Source organism: Nymphalis io, chromosome 17, assembly GCF_905147045.1.
Source record: "Nymphalis io chromosome 17, ilAglIoxx1.1, whole genome shotgun sequence".
Lineage (NCBI taxonomy): Eukaryota > Metazoa > Arthropoda > Insecta > Lepidoptera > Nymphalidae > Nymphalis > Nymphalis io.
In genome coordinates, this window is record NC_065904.1 from 3,016,647 (window position 1) to 3,036,790 (window position 20,144).

Genomic DNA, 20,144 nt, shown 5'->3' on the forward strand with positions numbered 1-20,144 from the left:
ATTAGTAAATTTTATCATAAATCTCGTACCTATTATATTTTAAGAAAAGTCATACATAACTGATCTTAATATATAAATTGTATATATAGCAAAAACCATCGTTTTAAATACAATGCATTAAAAATTAGTGTATGATGTATAAAATTATATAATTTAAAATTTGTGCCAATATTTATTTAATACATTTTTTTTCATTACAAATAAACGAAATCATGGTCTACATCCAGTTTTTTGAGTAGCCTCGGTGGAAGCTCCGAAACGATGTTCGTTGGAATTTTATCTGAAACAATTTATATGTAATCATTGTAGTTATTTATTTAACAAAAATTGCGGGCTATAAAATGTGGCCTTAACGTCATAACGACATTCTCTGTTAGTCAATCTTTATGTTAATCAAATATTCACGACGCCGGCATATACTTAAAAAAACATTAATAAATAGTATAATCCTAATAGTGTTATATTATTAATAAAAAACTAATATAAAAATAAGCTTAATATTTGACATGTATTTTCTATTGTATAGCTTATAATGAAATCCGACTACGGAGAGAAAATCGTCAGTCCAGATGATTTTCTAGTTAATGTTCACGAAATATACCCACATGATTTGGAAGTATAAAAATAATATTAGTTGCCCATAAATGAAAAATTAAAAAAATTTACGTACCGTTACATCTATACACGAGGTTGGACCAAATTATCATTTCTTGCGAGAAACAGAAGACGCCAAGACGACCGCCCTTCAGAGTGAAGTCGTACACGTTGCCGGAGTCGGCCACCAGACGGTTGTTCTCATAGATTTTGAGACGAATGAGACCAATCTTAGGACGATGGAGTAGTCTCCAGCGATAAGCGGTCCTTTCACGCCAGCCGACATTTCGCGGATCTTTCCAAAGTAATGTTACCTGAAAATTAAACGAATCAAATAATTCACCAATAATTGTTACGGAAAATAATCTGAACTGTTTCTTTGTTCATGAAAATGGCAAGTCCTCAAATTATTTAATTAGAAGCCTTTTTCGCACAGAGAATAATTTTCGCCCGACAGCGATTCAAACGAAAATGCTACTTGCAATTTGTTACCAGTATTTTTTTTGTAAATAAGCTTTAATTGTTTAATTTATTTTGCTATGGTGAAATAACTGATTAATATAATGAAGTATTACAACGTTCGTTTCTTTTAAAAATATTGTTTTAGGAATTAAACCTGATCAGGAGTTGATTCAGTATTCCAGAGCGAGTTCCGCAGAGTCTTGCCCGGTCCAGTCTTGGAGTTGACCAGCTTAAGCTGAATCCCCGGTTCAGCCACTGCTCTAAATGGCGTTGTCTGCCAATACGTCTGGGTATTTTTCTTCCACATAACAACATAGAACCGTTTGTTGTTTTGATACCTATTCATTTAAATTTAAAAAAAAACACTCATTTTTTACCAAAAGACCTCACAATAAGAAATTAGCATACTATAGACAGGTAAGAAATAATATTAATTAAAAAAAAAAACTGAAAATAATAAAATATCCACAACCATAAACTCACCCGAATATAAATCCAACATAATCATCATCAATTTGAGTATCCACGAATAAAGTTCCTTCGAAGTCAACACCTCCAAAACTCTCAAACCCTACCGCAAGACCAGGGTCTGAATTAAGTGTTTGCAAAATTTCTGCACCCTCATTAGCTATCTCCCAGTTAGGATCTTGTTGTGACGTTCCTTCGGGATCTAGTCGTACTGTCATGTAATTTCTGAAAGATTATTAAATTCGTTAAAAACATATTAATAAAAACGAAGAAAACATTGTTACCAAAGATAAAAATTGTACATTTTATTAAATTACCTAAAATCAGTGCGATATATTCTTGAATTATTGGGACAGTTGTCCAACGCGTCAGTCACGTTATCCCCATCAAAGTCATTATCACAAAGATTGCCTATTCCGTCACCTGTAAATTAATTAATGCTTCATTATATATTATACGAATCATTGAAATTCTTGCGATTTATTCCTTGTAAAATGAATTTCTACAACCTAGTCGTATCTGAAAACTCAAATTTGGATTTGATTTATAATTTTTCTATTATAAAAGTGATTTTTGAGTTTATATTTATTCTCGTCATTACATAATACGCTTACCATTCGAATCAGCCTGGTCAGGATTGTACACCAAAGGACAGTTGTCTTCTAAATTAGGAATTCCATCGCCATCAATATCTTCATCACAAGCGTCTCCTTTGCCATCGTTATCGACGTCCTGTTGATCACTGTTGGCTAGATTTGGACAATTATCTAATCCATCTTGAATACCATCTCTGCAAGAAATATTTATATAAAGACCTTTAATGGTCTATAAACAACCACTTCAAGCCCTATCACTTTTGAATTAATTCTTTAATTTTAGTTATGATGTGTTTAAATTGATGTGAATATAATAGAGCAGATTCATACATTAAACAAGCCGAGATGGCTCAGTGGTAAGAGAATCTTAACCGATGATCGTGGGTCCAAAGCCGGGAAAGCGCCACTGAATTTTCATGTGCTTATTTTGTTATTATAATTCATCTCGTGCTTAACGGTGAAGGAAAACATCGTGAGGAAAACTGCATGTGTCAAATTTCAATGAAATTCTGCCACATGTGTATTCCACAAATCCGCATTGGAGCAGCGTGATGGAATAAGTACCAAACCTTCTCCTCAAAAAGGGAGAGGAGGCCTTAGCCCAGCAGTAGGACATACACAGGATATTACTTTACTGTACTGTTTTTGTAAATATTATACATTACATTATTGTATATATTAGTTGCTATTTATAGCCATATAATATTGTGAGAATGATTTGCTATTTCTTATGCTACCAACTGCAACACTAACATGCTGCAACACGTTATCAACCCTCAGATTTAAGTTATCTTTCTAATGGTTGTAATAGAATACACTATCTCCTAACAAAACTTGCAGCAATAAACATTGCCATTTATTGCTGCAAGAGCTAGCCAGAAAAATGCCTGGTGAGCAAATTATACTCAAGCACTTGACCACAATACCAAAAATTAGTTTTTTAACGAATAACACAATCTTCTTTAAATTTAGTATTCCGTTCTTCCGTCGTTTGTTAGTTGGCTGTTGCGATTTCAGTCATACTGGGATACATTAACAACGCTATATAAAAAAAAAACTTACTGGTCTCGGTCAACATCACTGTCACAAGCATCTCCAACATTGTCTCTATCCGCGTCGTCTTGGGACGGATTTCGTACACGGGGACAGTTATCACATAAGTCTCCTATTGAATCTCCGTCCATATCTTCCTGTTGTGGATTGTAAACGCGTTGACAGTTGTCATGCTCATTTGGAATACCTATATACACAAAAATAAATAAAGTAAGTCTTACTAAGATGACTCTTACATTTAACCAGTAAAAGTCAGAATGTCTGAACGTAATGTATGCAAAATTACTATTTTTACATATCTTACATACATATAAAAGTATATGTGATGAGATTAAAATACTTTGATATCGTTTTGCCGATTATACCAGTAAGGTTAGCACATATTGTACCATTTGTATATTTTCATGGAGAAGATTTTTTTACGCTTTGTTGTAACTCGCAACTAATTCCGTGGCGCTACAATACATGAACTTCTACACCACTTACCGGTCACTACTATATTTTGCTAGAATTCTATAAAAATATTACACTGTTTACCATCATTATCCATATCAGGATCGCAAACGTCTCCCACCCCGTCCCTATCCGCATCTTCCTGTCCTGGATTAAAACGTCGAGGACAATTATCACAAACATCTCCACGCTTGTCGTTTCTATCATCATCTCGGTCCAATTGGTCCGGGTTCGGAATCAATGGGCAGTTGTCCTAAAAATTAAAAAAGACATGAGATATTTAGTGATACCACTCATTGGAACCGATATAATCGTCACGAGTTTTAAATTTATAAACAGCATTATTTTTCAGAATATAAAATTAGTTCTCAGATCAGAAGAAAATATAATTTTTGTAATAGAATTCCTTAAACTATTATTAATAAATAATTAAGCTACTTCTGCTTAATGGTACTCACCGGTATATTAGGAATACCATCGTCATCAGCGTCAGGATCACAAGAGTCACCGAGCCCGTCCTTATCAGCATCTTCTTGACCAGAGTTAGAGACTTGTGGGCAATTATCAGCTTTACAGTGCTGTTCATCGCATGGAAGCTGGTGGTCTGGATAACCATCTAAATCGCTATCTGGACCGCAAATAGTACCATTGCCCGCCCAGCCGGTCTAAAAGTATATAGTAACTTTAGTCAAATCATTTCAGAATTTCTAAATTATTATTTTTAAATAAATTCACTTAAGCAATTTTAAAATATTAGTGTAAATTTAATACAGGCAAATAAAAACAAGATTTTATATATGTGAATCCGAATATATCTTTTTTCGTAAGCCGTAGTCATTTAAAACTCACCGCACACACGCAGTTTAATCCGAACCCACAGACAGCATTAAACCGCCGACAACGCGCAGGATCACAGCGCTGGCGCAACTCGTCAACTTCGATGCAAGGTCGAGACGTGTTTACATAATAGTGACCACCACACGGTACACATGTAAACGAGCCCTGCACATGGAAGAAAAATGTTACACATTCTTTGAGAAAGACATAGAGACAGTGAAACGATTTCAATTAACACAATGCTAGATTATCTCAGACTTAACAATTTGCCAACTATTTACAAGTGTGTCGTTAAAATGGCACATCAGTACGTTTACTTACTGGAGTATTAACGCAAAGGCGACCACGCGGACACACATCTCGCTGCACACATTCGTCAATGTCAGTGCAGCTCTCCTTGCGGCGTTCGTCACCGGCACCGTTCCAGCCCGTGCTACCCACGTACCCCGCAGGACACGCGCCGCATACGAAACCTCCATCGATGTTCCTGCACGAGACCAACTCGTCGCAAGGCCGGATCAAGTCGCACTCGTCCATATCAACGCATGCATATCCTACATAATATTATTTTAAATAATGAAAAATTTATAACATCACTTAATATATATTGTGATTACTAAATAAAAGGTATATTAAATATAATATATTTCAAATATTACAGCATACTTGAACCAAATATCGACCACGACAATTATTCCTTTCGGATTGCTATTTTACGATACGGCTGGGACTAACATAACTTTATTTATTAAGTTTTTTACAAGTACTATAAAGATACTGGATTCCAATTTTTATAAAATTACCATTCCACTCATAACCCTTAGGACATCCTTCACACTTGTAGTAAGGGCTGCTCGAAGTGGGCGTACACCGTCTATCGCCACAAGGTCGCCTAGCATCGCACAAGTTCTGGCATCGTCTTCCATCGCCTAAATAGCCACTAGGACATGGCCCACAATGAGGACCTGCAGCTGTCTCTTGACATTCTACACCTGAAATAAAACAACAAACAAGATATTGTTATTTAAAACCGTTTTATTCGTACCACCATTGTAATATATAATTAAATACCTTGGAAACACGAGTCTGCTCGACATGAAAGCCGGACACATTCTTCTCCATTACCAGTAAATCCGGAAGGGCAAGTACCACAGCGGTATCTGCCATCAGGCAGATCTTGACATGCAACACCTTTAATTTTTGTTATAGTTAGTGGAAGGAAGTCAAATCAATTTTCTATATGATAAAATGACGTTGCAATAAAAATTGCTTTTATTAGGAAAAAACTGTTGCTAATTCTTCACAAATTACGGAGCCTAATTTATTAACATTTTGTCTTTAGTATATACTGGATCACTAGTAACGTTTTACATACCACTTAGGTTAATTACATATGTTGTGATAATTTTACCGACGAATCATTTAACAACAAAATGTTTATGATAATATCCTGAGTGACTTCGGTCAAGTGCGCAGAAAATATAACAGTGGACGAGTGTGTGCGCAAACACAGGTGCATACCTTACTTACTCTCAAAATCTCTTCTCTCTTTGATGGGATGGTAATCCGACACAACTAAAAAAGATTTCAGGCGCAGGTCCAACGACTTTTAAGTGTTTTTAAGTGCAGGTTACTATTGAGAAGTTCTAGACTGAAATACCCAATAAGTATATTAGCCATTCTAGCGAGTTTCAACCCAGGACCTGGGATCTGCGGCCCATAATTGTATAAGTTACAAACGAAGCAGTGAAACTTATTTTTGAGATAGTTGTTACTTTTTTCCAGTTAATCTAGCTACAAAAATGATTCATAAAATTACTCGTACTTTCATAAACGCGAATTTGAGACCACTTACGTCCTCCAAAGCATGGGTTTGAACTACAGGCTGAACGACATGTCTGGCCATCACTGCTCTGTCTACCAGGACATCGCTCGCATCGGAATCCTTGCTCAGAGTCAATACAGTATTCAACTAGAAGAAAAAAAACTCCATAAATTATTCATCTTTATTTACACATCCATTCTATGTTATAGTTTAAGCGCGTGTGAGGGGGCTAGAGATAGGTGATAAGTACCCTTTGTTCTTTTTTGGACCCCAAAATTGTATGAAAATATTTTTGATGTAACAGCCTGTGAATATCCCACTGTTTGGCTAAGGCCTCCTCTCCCTTTTTGATGAGAAGGTTTTGGAGCTTATTCCACCATGCAGCTCTAATGCGGGTTGGTGGAATACACATGTAGCAGAATTTCAGCGAAATTAGACACATGCAGGTTCTCACGATGTTTTCCTTCATCGTCAAGCACGAGATGAATTATAACCACAAATTAAGCACATGAAAATTCAGTGGTGCTTGCCCGGGTTTGAATTCACGATCATCGGTTAAGATTCACGCGCTCTTACCACTGGGCCATCTCGGCTTGATTGATTCTTTATGGTCGAGTAGTTAATACGTGAAAGCCTAACAAGCAAATTCACTATCGCATTTATAATATTTAAATTAGTTAATGTGTATTACATACATACTCATATAGGAGAGTTGTGACCATTGTTTTACATGCATTGGAAACACTAGAATTCGTCGCAGTTCGATGCTAAGCTTAAAACACTTGATATAACATAATTCAAAGGACAGTTAAGTACCATTATTCGATATCTATGTGTGAGAATCTGGCAACCCACACACACGCAAATAGTAAATACAGACATATACGAGATGATATAAAAATTGACTGCAACCCCTTTGAATGTCAATTATTTTTCAAAGACTTTTGTTAGTAAAAAAATATACATATGTGTACTTAAATTATAATTTAAACAAAACATCCAAAGAAAACAAACAAATAATATTATTATTAATATTTGACTTACTTCCTAGTAAAATTTCGTATTCATTTAAAAATAATATTTTCATTTAAACATCTTTATATAAAATTATTTTAGCAAATTGTGCTTCATTTGTTAAATGTGTTCTTCATCCCTAAAACGCATTACATAGAATAGCTAAACAAAGGATGTCTTACCCTGAGAACAAGGTCTCCGGTCACAAGACACTGGCCTGCAGCGCCTCCCATCCCCCTCCATTCCCGACGGGCACGAGCCGCACTCCACACCGCTTGCCGTATTACGACATTCCACGCCTGTTTAATATTCTAATAAAAATCTATGTAATACTAAGATGTTTTATTTAACATCTTGGTAAATATGACTTTTGCAGAGTAATTTGTAATTTTTACTATTTTCAGTTAAAAACTAAACCGATTTTACTTCATTACTATTTCATATCGTACTTATAAAACCTCGTTATATAATCTACTAATTCATGTATATTTTTATTAATAGGAATATTTGCATATGTATAGTGTTGTATGAATATGGAATACCAGAAAAAAACACCTTTGAACTTCAAAGGTGTTTTTTATATAAATATCAAGTTTAAAGCTGAAAAATATTAATTATAAAACTTTATGAACAGAGTTCCCAGTAACCCCCACTTATTGATTTTAATACGAATATAATCACTTAAGACACAATTAAAATAAATTATCTTGAGTTACCTTAAAAGGCTCAGCCAAGGCTAATCAAGCAACTTGAAATCAAATAAACGTGGGCGGAACTTGAAACTCTGTTATGAATAAACTAAAGGTTCATTTGACAAAAAGGGATTTGGCTTGTTAAATAAAATACGTGTTATGTGTCGTAACATTTAATCAAACCCACACTGATAACGTTGCTTGATTTACCTTTAACTTCTAACACTAATTATAGTAGAACAAGACATGTTCATTTCATGACTTCCTAGTATAATTAAATGGATTTTAATTACATTTAAAAATAATACGATAACAATCTTTGAACAGATGTTAGAAAATTTGAAATGCTATTTGGTTATTAAATTACAATACGTCATTTGTAATAAGAAAGGGATGAAAAAGTAATAAGAAAACTAAAGCTGAGTAATACAGATGGAGGAAGCTGTGTTATATCCAATACAAATGTCAGTAACCAGGATAACACGAAGAGCCAGTGCATCGCTCTACTGGAGGCTGAGACGGGATACGATTACAGCAAACACGAAGTTGGTTTCGAAGACTGTCTATATTTCCTTTTTGATCAGCTAACTCGCGACGTAGGAGTTCTACCGTTTGACGAAGAAGTTTCAGTTGTCGAATCACCTCATCTGAAATGGAATATTTATTGTTATACCTACTTGAACTTTTTCAACTAAACTATAAATAAGATCTTGTTTTAAATATCTTAAGATTATTATAGTTTTTAGCTTTCGTCGTTTTATCTTACCATCGCAGGATTCTATATCCGTTGCAGGAATGTCACCTCTATACGATGAAGGCGTCGTTGGCAGCGGCAATGGTGGGTAAATATTAGGATCAATGTAATTATTTCTTGGATCATCTCCTTGCATATTATCTTCGTTTTTAATTCTTTCTCCTTTCGCTATGAAATCTTTGACCTCTTCTACGTCAGAATCGACTGTCATTAAAGTTGGCGGTTTAAGTTCTTCTTGGTGATCACAATCTATAGAATCCCATGCTGACTTTTCACTACCATAGACTTCGACCGGGGCATTTTCTTCATGATACTATTAAACATATTATATAATATTTAATGTCACCTATGTAAATGGTAATTTAATTACATATTAAGATAAGATGGTTGTTTTCAAAAAGTTACTAATATTTCTTGTTTTCCTTCAATTTACGCTTGGAGTGAATACAGCAATAGCTCAACTTGTATATAAAAAAACTATATCACACTCACCAATTTTAATTTCTGACTGGCAAGTAATTTTAAAATGTCATGTCTACCAGACATTGTATGCCAATGTAAGGGTTTACAGTTTGTAAACATCTTTACTTTCGAATGTGTTATCAAGAGGAGAAGATTGCCCCTAGAGCTAGAGCCTAGACTCCATGAGACGGATTTGATGTGCCCTCCATTCAAACTTTCAAGAGAAACTAAAAAAAAGGTTCAAATTATCAAATAAATTCAAAGTATAACCGCATTTCATTTACCTTCGTTCTATGGTGTTTACCTTTATTACTTTTGCTATTGTAAAAGAGTGAAATTGAATTATCATCAGTTCCTTTAGCGTGAAGAAGTTCCTCGCGTCCTATATCAATGTACGAAGGACCTCTTATTAAAATAGCAATTTGACCATCTTCAGATGCGGATGCTGCTGCAATAACATCGTTTGTCGCTTCTGAAATTAAATAGATTTATTTTAGTTAGAACTAATATATCGGTTTAAAGACATTTATTTGACATAAAGAATGCAAAAATTTACTTAAGATGAAAAATTACTAAATTCAGTAAATAATTACTAAGTTTGTTTCGTCTTCGTGTGAGGTCTGTGTGTGTTTTTTATGAAAGTGGAATTGGGTGTGTGTGTCCTGTGTGATTACAATATCATTTAAATATAAACATTAATTAACTTCGAATCTGAAAACAGACATCGGAATTATTATTTGTTTAAAATATTTTAATTTCAATCGCCTACATTAAAATGTCTCTTTTGATAAATTTATATACACACTTTAAAATAAAGCGATAGAACTACGAGTATGAACAATTTGTACGTTTAATTATTTACTTTGGTATCACATTTGGTTGAAATTAGCTCACATTTAATGTAAGTAATTGGACAAATATATTTTGAACATCTGTGGTACTAACTTTCGATTAATTTGTTACATTCTTCTTATAAGAAATATAAATAATCAATAATACTATATAATATATTTGTTTTTAAGTAACGAATTGTAAATGTATAAAAACAATGTTAAATATATAATCAAGAACAAGTTAATCAACGAAGAAATTGTTACTAATGTCATAGTTCGTCGAGATAAAGAAACAGAATTCGTGAATTGGCGCTGATAAGCGTACTCCAACCCACTGAACTGGTATTTGGACGATACCTATATAAAATCTATATTGTTATGATGTTACCAAGTGAAGAGATATCGCAATAAAAATACTTAGAAAACCCATCGATTTGATAGGTTCACTCATAAAAAATTATCTTACTAAAACTTTTCTACAACAAATAATTCACGATATATGATATTATTATTAGCTCTGACGTCTATGAACATATTGTATTATATTTCGTATTGGATTAAGAATTTCTATAGAGTTGAGACTAGACCGGAAACAAAATAAAATTATTCGGGCTAGAGTTAAAATTATGCGAGGGTATAATGAATAGGACTTAAATAAAGATTAATCTCGTTCACCAAAAATACCTATATTATTTTCATTATAAACTAGTAAGCTTATGGCCGGCAAGCGATGCGATATCAGTTTTAATTTTTTCGTAAGCTATTATCTTGATATATAATTAAACAGAAATTACTTCGTTTTGAACTCCGAGACCGAATATATTTATGTCAGAAATCGGGTTAATAGGATAAACGATATACGGAAGAGTAGAATACCAACATAAACAACCATACATTTTTATTGAAGACTAGACTAGACTGTATCAACTAATAATAAATCAGCAAGTTATTCTCCGCATGTAATTTTAAGCAGTTTCTTTTAAATCATGATTCTACACTACGGAAGCGTCTTTTTTGTTACCAGAACCAAAATCTTTATAATCTATAAAGATTCTTAATATATAACATATAAGGCATACACATTTTTTTAATATATAAATATATATTTTTTTACAATTAATTGTAACTTTTTCTTTCTAAAATTGATGGTACTATGCCAGAAACTTTACTCAAGTGCCAGTAACAACTGTACAAAGATTCCGCTTAATCGGATAAATACTACGAATTGATTTAATTACAAATTTTATAAATCAATAATTAATATTATTTACCAAGAAAATGACATAACTCCCTACAAGATACAAGCGCTATCCGAAGCTATTCTTAACTGGAATGACACAAACACCGTGTTTGAGTCAACTAAGCTTGTGGTTTTCTTATTCGGTTCGAATTAGTTCAACTCACAAGAAAACAACTGTCTGAAACGCTTTATATTTATTTTAAGACGCAGGTGGAAAGTTTTTATATTAAATATTGAATGTTATAAAGACGTGCACAATTTGAAAAGTAACGTTAAAATGTTGACAGTGTTACGAGTTGAAAAGTAACGTTAAAATGTTTATGTACGTATTATATAAAACGGCTTTGCACACAAATTATTTTTTGATGTTTGGGCATAATGGTAAAGTTCTTTAGTCTCAATGAAATCTTTTTTTTCTTAGAATTGGGTTTTTTATATTTATAGAATATTTATAATAAGCTTAAAGCTATCACCCTCCCGCCTTTAATTCCAGTTATATAGTGACCCGATCATGATGATGAACTTATATGTTTATATAGACTCAAAAGTAGCGAGTTAGTATTCGGACAAAGAGCACAGATCTTTCGAGATGTAATTCTGAAACGTACACCCACCGGTAAATCCATTGATTAGGGTGGCTAATTTTGAGCTCTGTTAACTATTTAGGTACTAGTACTTTAAATATTTGCACAACAGAATATATGTGCTTCGTAAAAATGAGCTTTGTTAACAGATGCAAAACGTTACATAAAAAAGAGTGCGCTCAAATTCAACATTCAAATTTTACTCTCATTAAAAGAAGTTCAAAGAAGTTTCATTTAAAGAAAAATCGTGGCACTTATCGTTTAAAAATATTGTAGAAGCAGACATGACGCTGTAAATTTTACATAATATATATTACATATATATAATACAGATAGTAAGTGTCCCTTTGCTGGATAAAGTTTTCCTATTCACTTAAGGACAAGTTTTGAGAACCTTAATCCACCACGCTGCTTTAGTCTACTGTGGAATTATGCAGGTCTCCTCACGATTTACTTATCACCAAGCACAAAATAATAATACTTCGATTAACATTGATATATTATGATATATTATTGATGATCCATTATTCTTATATAATTTTTTTTTTTTTATAGAATAGGAAGGTGGACGAGCATATGGGCCACCTGATGGTAAGTGGTCACCAAACGCCCTTAGACATTGGCATTGTAAGAAACGTCAACCATCGCTTATAACCAATGCGCCACCACCCTTGGGAACTAAGATTTTATGTCCCTTGTGCCTGTAATTACACTGGCTCACTCACCCTTCAAACCGGAACACAACAATATCAAGTATTGCTGTTTTGCGGTAGAATATCTGATGAGTGGGTGGTACCTACCCAGACGAGCTTGCACAAAGCCCTACCACCAGTAAGTAATTTGTACATAATGATGAATTTGTTATTGTTTTAATATTTTGCCCCATAGTACAAGCACTTCACACTCGATAACTCGTTGAGAAATACATCACATAATAATTACAGCATCATTGATGCGAGCATAACGGTGAGGAGGCAAAAAGGGCTCCGTATAAGGCCTTCCTGATCCTGTCCTATACTGATAATGACGTGTACAGCTAGGATTAAACGCTCGAGATGCCTGTCTGGGATAAATTCAGTTTCGTTCGAGTTCTTTTTTTATATATAAATACGAAGTGGGAGAAAATTGTTATTGATTGACACGATGTCATAAAATCTGTATTATAAATTAACATTTGTTTCTATAAGCATTGCTTAAAAAAAAAGTTTAGTTCGTGTAATATGTAGCTGCGACTAACGTTATAAAAATACTTAGCTTAATACAAGGTATTACAAATAAGGTAATTAAATTGTTTATTGATAATTCAACAGAGTTATGAAAGTACATTAATAATTACAGATAAATAAATGTGATATGAATGCCACACTATTATATAAAGAGCTATTAAATAGTTTAAGGGAAAAAGGACTGCAACTGATTTTGAAAATTTAAAAAAAACGTTTTAAAGGTAGATACCATAATAATTTCTCTAACGCTCAAACTAAGTTTTAAATAATTATTATAATATAAGATTAATTAGCCTCTTTGTTCATTTATATGTATAAATTACATATTTATATATATAAAAATAAAAAATGATGAGATGATAATATACACCCACACCAATTCTTACTTCGACCATTTACAATATCATTAAAGCTACTATGTAATTATCATTTTAATATAATATTATGTAACAAAGGTGCGGTACAGACACAGCAGGCATTCAAAAGGTATTAGATCGTGGGCAGAAATTATAATACCGTGGGACTGTCTCGCCTAATATAGCAACGCAGGGTACAAACACAAAATATTTGAGAAACAATATCTAGACGCTAGTTTGAACTATTTTGGTAATAGGATGGAATTTTTTTTAATAAGAATGAATCATACATAAATACTATTTCTTTACAAAATGTATATATACTTTAGAGATGAATTAAGTAATCTTTACAATATTTATAATATCATCTGTGCGTGTGTGTGTCACTGACATTACAAATATAGTCTTAGACAAATAATGATTTTATTTAAAACATAAATATAAACATCGTAATGTTAGAATCATTTAGAGTAATGACTTAATAACACAGAAACAACAATGAACTACTCATGTTCAATTTGCAATCGAATTGAATATTTACCTATCGAATTGAATAGAATTTTAGGCTCTAAGAATTATGACCTTGTATTACAAATTGTTAAACATTTTATGAAAAACATTTATCGTGAATTTACTTTTAAACTTTATATCCATTTGATATACAAAGTATTGTTTATACTCTTAGTTTGTACATAAGTAATTTAAATTCAAATAGGAATACTACTAGCATTATTTCCGCTTTAATTCACCCAGTTTTTATAATTTTTTTCATTCTTTAAACTAATTTAGTATTTTTTACAGTAAAGTTCTTACGCGTTTTCTACCGCCAAACAGCAATACTAAGCACTATAGTGTATCGGTTTAAAGGGTTAGTTAGCCAGTGTAACTGAAGGCACAAAGGACGTAAAATCATAGTTCTTACAAGGACGAGGTTACGATTTAAGGATGGTTTTAAATGTCATAAGGCGCCAATGTCTTTAAGCGGTGGTGAACACTCAGTTGCGAGTACGTGTGCCAACATTATAAAAAAAAAAAAAAACAAATTTATTCTACATTAATTTATTCAACAAAAACCATGACCTATATAAAAACATTAGTAAGAAGCTAATAACGTATTTTATCAAGATCGACCTAGTCTTTAACCTCTGCACGAAACAATGAATCAGGCAAACGCATATTGCACCTATCACAGTGCAAAACGTAAATTTGCTCTATTGCTTATATTATTTGCCTTATATTATACAGATATATAGACTAAATTATAGATCTAAACAAGGAAACAGCTTCAAAACCCGCCAATTCTTCAAACGACAAATATTTGTTTACAGTTAAATTTCTTTTACAGCGGTGATGGATAACTTTTCGACAAATCTGCATGTTGGCAGTGTAATCATGCAAGCTCATGTAAATATAAAAATCATGACAACTTCATATCTGGTGAAAAATATTATGTTAACTTAACTATATTTTACTTTTTTTCAGTGATGGGAAATAATTTACTTACAATACATGTTTGACTGCTGTCTCTTATTATTGATGGTTTGACATTTAAAACTTGCATTTGGTATGTATCGATTCTAGAACAAAATTTGCTTAACCGCGCATTTGTCAAATGCAATTGCATTAAAAAAGGTAATTCTTTATATTCTTCTTAGATGTCTGAATAGTTTTTTATATTTCTAGAATTATATTTTTCAGAAATATTTATAATCTATACATTTTTGTTATAGAGATGTCCTGACATTTAATGGCTAAATTTGAAAGGAATATATAATTACATATATTTATTTCATTAATACATTTCAAAACCAATTCTCGGTTACCGTGACGTGGGTGTCAACCGCAATAAATTGAGCTGATGTCACTGCCACATTAGTAGGTATTATACCTACGCCGAGAACTTAGAATTAACCCATTCTATGTGTCCTGCATATAATACTGCATTTAATAAAGACCATATCGACGTAAACCTTATACACCAAATTTTTTGTGTATAATTAATATGCTTCAAGTATAATTTTTAACGTTAGGGTTATATCCACCACTGAAACCTAAAAGCGTGTCAAAAGACTCACTTTTATAATTGGATTTTTAAAGTTTTTTATTTTTAGAATAAAGTTTATACTTACACTACGTACGTCACTACTAAATATGATAGATAATTTCTACGTTCAGTAATCAGCTAGAAGACCTTTATGGTATGTACAATATATACCAATAAAAATAATGAAACATAAAAAGCATTATTTATTTATCTGTGTACATACATACATACAAACTCAAAAACGCCTCCAAGCTGATTTGGCTATACGTACAAATATATTAAAAAACCGCGAGATGTTATTAAAAAAAGATACATTTCATTGTTCTTAAAAAGAACGTTTTATTTATACATTAAATTTGTGAGTACATTTTTCATAAACGTTCGAAACGTGTGTAAATGTGAAACTCATTTGTTTCTTCAATTGTTTTTTTTTTGTACCTTGTATTTTAGGTCAAGTTAGAGTTGACCGGATTAACATACCGTTTATGATTATATCTGTCTGCGTTTGCATAATAAGTTTTACTTCGAAATCTGTTCAATCGATTAATATCGTATTCGTCGTGTGTTAAAACGATTAAAATTATATTCAGTGTTTTTGTATGGTAGTTAAAACAGATGCTGAATGGCGTCATTTTAAAGATTTCTTCATACATTAGACAAAGACAGATGTTTTTTGTACTTTTATTAAAAATAAACATTATAGTTTTTCTATTGTAACAAATTATATTTTAATAATAATTATATCACAGATAAACAAAACTCAATATAAAATAATGAAGCGATAATAATAACCGAATAAAACACATACATTTTATTTCAAAAGTTCGACATAATTCAACTAAACAACCAAATACTTTTAATGTAACAGCTTTTTCCTCAAACAAAGGGATCCTGTTACGGTAAACATTCCGTTTTTCGAAATCACTGATTCATACAAGTGCAAGTTCACACAAACATGCTCTTGCGCAAGTATTACCCGATATGGCTACCGAGCCAACACCATCTGGTCCCTGACCCAATGACTTCTGTCACTGGCTGATTGACCATTGAATATCATCGTAATGTGATAGAAACTTGGCTGATGATAATACATAACGCCATTGGCATACAATGTTCTTATGTATGTTGTAATATATTGATATCGTCATAGGATTTTTTAGGATATAAAATAGTAGGTGTTTACATATAAAAATTAAATAAAAAATATATTAATTCTATTAATACATAAATAAATAAGAAGAACAATATTTTCTCACCTACGACTTACCAGTGTAAAATTCAAATGACCAACTGGCTTCTCAATTTGGGCTATGATGAGACTGAATCATTACTAAAACAATCAATATAACATTGACCTAACCTACTCTTCCTCCTACCCCATCCCTTCCTTATAGTATATATATTTAGATGTATATATTTATGTATTATATTTTGTTAAATTAAATGATATTTGATTGTTATGTTTATAATGAACAAATAATAAATAAATGTGTATCGTATATATTGTTTAAGATATGTATAATTTGTTCAAAAAAAAAAAAAAAAAATAAAAATAAATACATTTCCAGTATTTTTAAAAGAACCTAGTAAGTAACTCAATATAAAGTACATCATACTGTATAAATAGTAGAAAAAAAAAACTTTAAATAAATTTAAACTTTCGAAGTATAACATGTTCTGTCTCATTAAATACTTGTTACATTAAGAAAATATGAATTTATACATAAATTACTTTAAGTTATATTATTATTTATTGCGATAAACACTTAATAATGAATTAAGTATGATTTAATTATTAAAGTACTCGAAGAAAGGATTAGCCGAGAGGAAAATAAATAAAGACAAATTTACATAGACAACATTTAAGGCTAGTTTTCACTTTTAAACTCTCGACCTTGGGTATATAATCTTTCATAAAAAAATTATGTTGAGTTTTTTGTTTACACGTTTTACAAATTCTGTTAGTACTTACGAAGATTCGACCTATTATCACAGTATGTCCCAACGAAGTGTAACAAATAGATTAGAAGTGGCTGTTCAGGGCAAGGTTAACATGGTTATGTTGTCTTTGACAAAAAAAAATATAAATTGTATCAAATTTTATAACGTAAGAAAACATGTTTATTCATTTAATAGATTTGTTACAGGTTTAAAAAAAGTTTTTAATATTCCTTTTCGATTTAATTCGCATTTGAATTTTAATAATATAAAACGCATTTATTTGTATAGTAACAACATTATAACAATTATATAAAAAGTAAGCTATACACATTTTAAGAATATTTCATTGGGTTCCACATTACTACACTTCCGGTATAATACCTAATTATATTCTGCGAACTATCCTCACTTTTGTGTTTGTTTTCTATTTCACGCCGTCTCCCGCTTACTAATGAGTACGCAAATAGTCCCAACCTAAGGGTTTGTTAGCTGCCATTTTTAAATGTTCTAAATTCAAATTTTCACCGTAGACATTAGGTAATTATTTTAGAAGTCGTTACGAAACCTGTGTACCTTACAAATATTCAGCCTATAAGAATAATTTTAAGTTTGAAAATATTAAAATATTCTCTAAATCGGAGTATTTCATAATGTATACTAACCTTCGTCTAATGTGAGCGAATATGAAGCGGATGCAGCAATAAGAAGCACTAGCACTTGCTTCCATACGGCTTGCGAAGCCATATTTCCTGCGAAGTCGTAAACATAAAATATCAAAATACGGGAACATATTAAACATATAACAGAATTTAATATATAGGCATACCGGGAAACATTACACACGACTCTTATCTCTAACTAAAAATATAAATTTGAAATATGGTGCTAAGGATTCAGTCATATATATACTTTTTTTTGTAGATTAGGTATATAATTATATGTAATTCCCTGTTTATGATTTAAATCTGTGCGTATATAAAAAATATATTCATGAAGTGAGAGTATTTTTTCTGTACATATGTATAAAACAATGAAAAAATCAACATTCACTTACTATTTTTCTATATCATAGGTAGGTAGACGAGCAAATGAGCTACCTGATGGTAAGTGGTCACTAACGCCCATGAACATTGGCATTGTAAGAAATGTTAACCATCGATAACATCGCCAAGCTTGGGAACTGAGATGTTATGTCCCTTGTGCCTGTAATTACACTGGCTCACTCACCCTTCAAACCGGAACACAACAATACCAAGGACTGCTGCTTTGTGGTAGAATATCTAATGAATGGGTGGTACTTGCCCAAACGAGCTTGCACAAAGCCCTACCACCAGCAGAACTAAAGAGATAATAGGTCATAACAAATATAGATATTTCCCTGGTGGTAGGGCTTTGTGCAAGCCCGTCTGGGTAGGTACCACCCACTCATCAGATATTCTACCGCAAAACAGCAATACTTGATATTGTTGTGTTTCGCTTTGAAGGGTGAGTGAGCCAGTGTAATTACAGGCACAAGGGACCTAAAATCTTAGTTCCCAAGGTTGATGGCGTATTGGCTATAAGCGATGGTTGACATTTCTTACAATGCCAATGTCTAAGGGCGTTTGGTGACCACTTACCATCAGGTGGCCCATATGCTCGTCCACCTTCCTATTCTATAAAAAAAAATATATGTAAGTAAAAATCATTTAACTTATTATATGTAATATATTTATTTAAATATCTATTATGTAGCAAAGCGGTAAGATAGATTAAGTTCTAAAAGCTTATTCTTGCATAACAAAGAAGTTTTAACGCAAAGTCGAGATAATAATTAAAGAATAATAATTCTAATAATTTAAAGTACCAGCTAATTTTTTTATAATAGTTTTTATAGTAGTTTAAATACATGTGTATTAAAATTTGACAATTATCATTATAGTAATTTGATAAAAATCTTTTACCTTAATCCTAAATAAAAACACTAGATTTTAGTCAAAAACTATTATTACTGAATTCAAATTCGACCAATCACAATTCACGAAAAATTTCGATAAATTTGCGAGCTTTTCGTAGCGAGTGCGCGTGCGCGAAGTGCTTACGCGCATACTCGACTGACGACAATCTTGCATGAGAAGTGCTAAACATAGTTAATATAGTTCATAAATACATATATTTCCATTTACCTCTAGAATTTATTACTATAATGTACTATAATTTTGTTTAATTCGTGTCATGTTTTTAAAGAAACGAAAAATTATATGATAGAACAAGGTATCTTCAACTTGCAATAATAAAAATTTTAAAACAATGTTTATTTCACAAAAGAATATTTTAGTAAAATGTTTATATTTTAAGAAACTTAATTTTTTTTTTCAAATTCAATAGCAATAACATAAAATAAAAGCCTACAAAATTAAAAATATTTATATTTTTGTAAATATTCTCTAAGTCTTCTCCTATCATAAAAACGTTCAAATCTACATTTTGAAGAACGTAAGCATACATAAAATTATAAAAATCTAAAACTATTTTCTCATTTTAGTTTATAGAGATTCTAGATAGATATCATATATTATATACATAGATATAATATATTATTAATAAAAATAATATATCATATTTAATTTATAATCAATGAGATTCAATTACTTAATTTACCAGTAAATTACTTAGTATATTGATGTAAAACAACATAAACAAATTTACCTCATTCGACCCACTTCCAGTA

General features: G+C 31.8%; 1 protein-coding gene across 1 annotated transcript; it reads right to left on the reverse strand.

Moving 5' to 3' along the window:
- Nucleotides 1-15: 15 nt before the first annotated feature.
- On the reverse strand, nucleotides 16-19,540 carry LOC126774943 (cartilage oligomeric matrix protein). Its single transcript, XM_050496613.1, has 21 exons — nucleotides 19,378-19,540; nucleotides 18,097-18,183; nucleotides 9,515-9,682; nucleotides 9,241-9,437; nucleotides 8,761-9,061; nucleotides 8,468-8,641; nucleotides 7,485-7,601; nucleotides 6,319-6,435; nucleotides 5,535-5,654; nucleotides 5,267-5,455; nucleotides 4,785-5,017; nucleotides 4,476-4,628; nucleotides 4,085-4,291; nucleotides 3,711-3,879; nucleotides 3,183-3,360; nucleotides 2,139-2,314; nucleotides 1,842-1,947; nucleotides 1,540-1,749; nucleotides 1,211-1,394; nucleotides 671-908; nucleotides 16-280 (listed from the first exon to the last, which is right to left on the reverse strand). Exons 2-21 carry the CDS (start codon nucleotides 18,176-18,178, stop codon nucleotides 195-197), a joined length of 3,405 nt encoding a protein of 1,134 aa, XP_050352570.1. The 5' UTR covers nucleotides 18,179-18,183; nucleotides 19,378-19,540; the 3' UTR covers nucleotides 16-194.
- Between the last annotated feature and the right edge of the window lie 604 nt (nucleotides 19,541-20,144).

Bases quoted from the DNA above. Each gene is read 5' to 3' on its own strand.
- LOC126774943 (XM_050496613.1), bottom strand. From the start codon at position 18,178: ATGGCTTCGCAAGCCGTATGGAAGCAAGTGCTAGTGCTTCTTATTGCT. The intron at 7,602-8,467 runs GTTACTGACATT...AATATTAAACAG, and splicing joins TGGCTCTTCGTGTTATCCTG to GCGTGGAATGTCGTAATACG. The intron at 3,361-3,710 runs GTAAACAGTGTA...TTGTGTATATAG, and splicing joins TCCTGATATGGATAATGATG to GTATTCCAAATGAGCATGAC.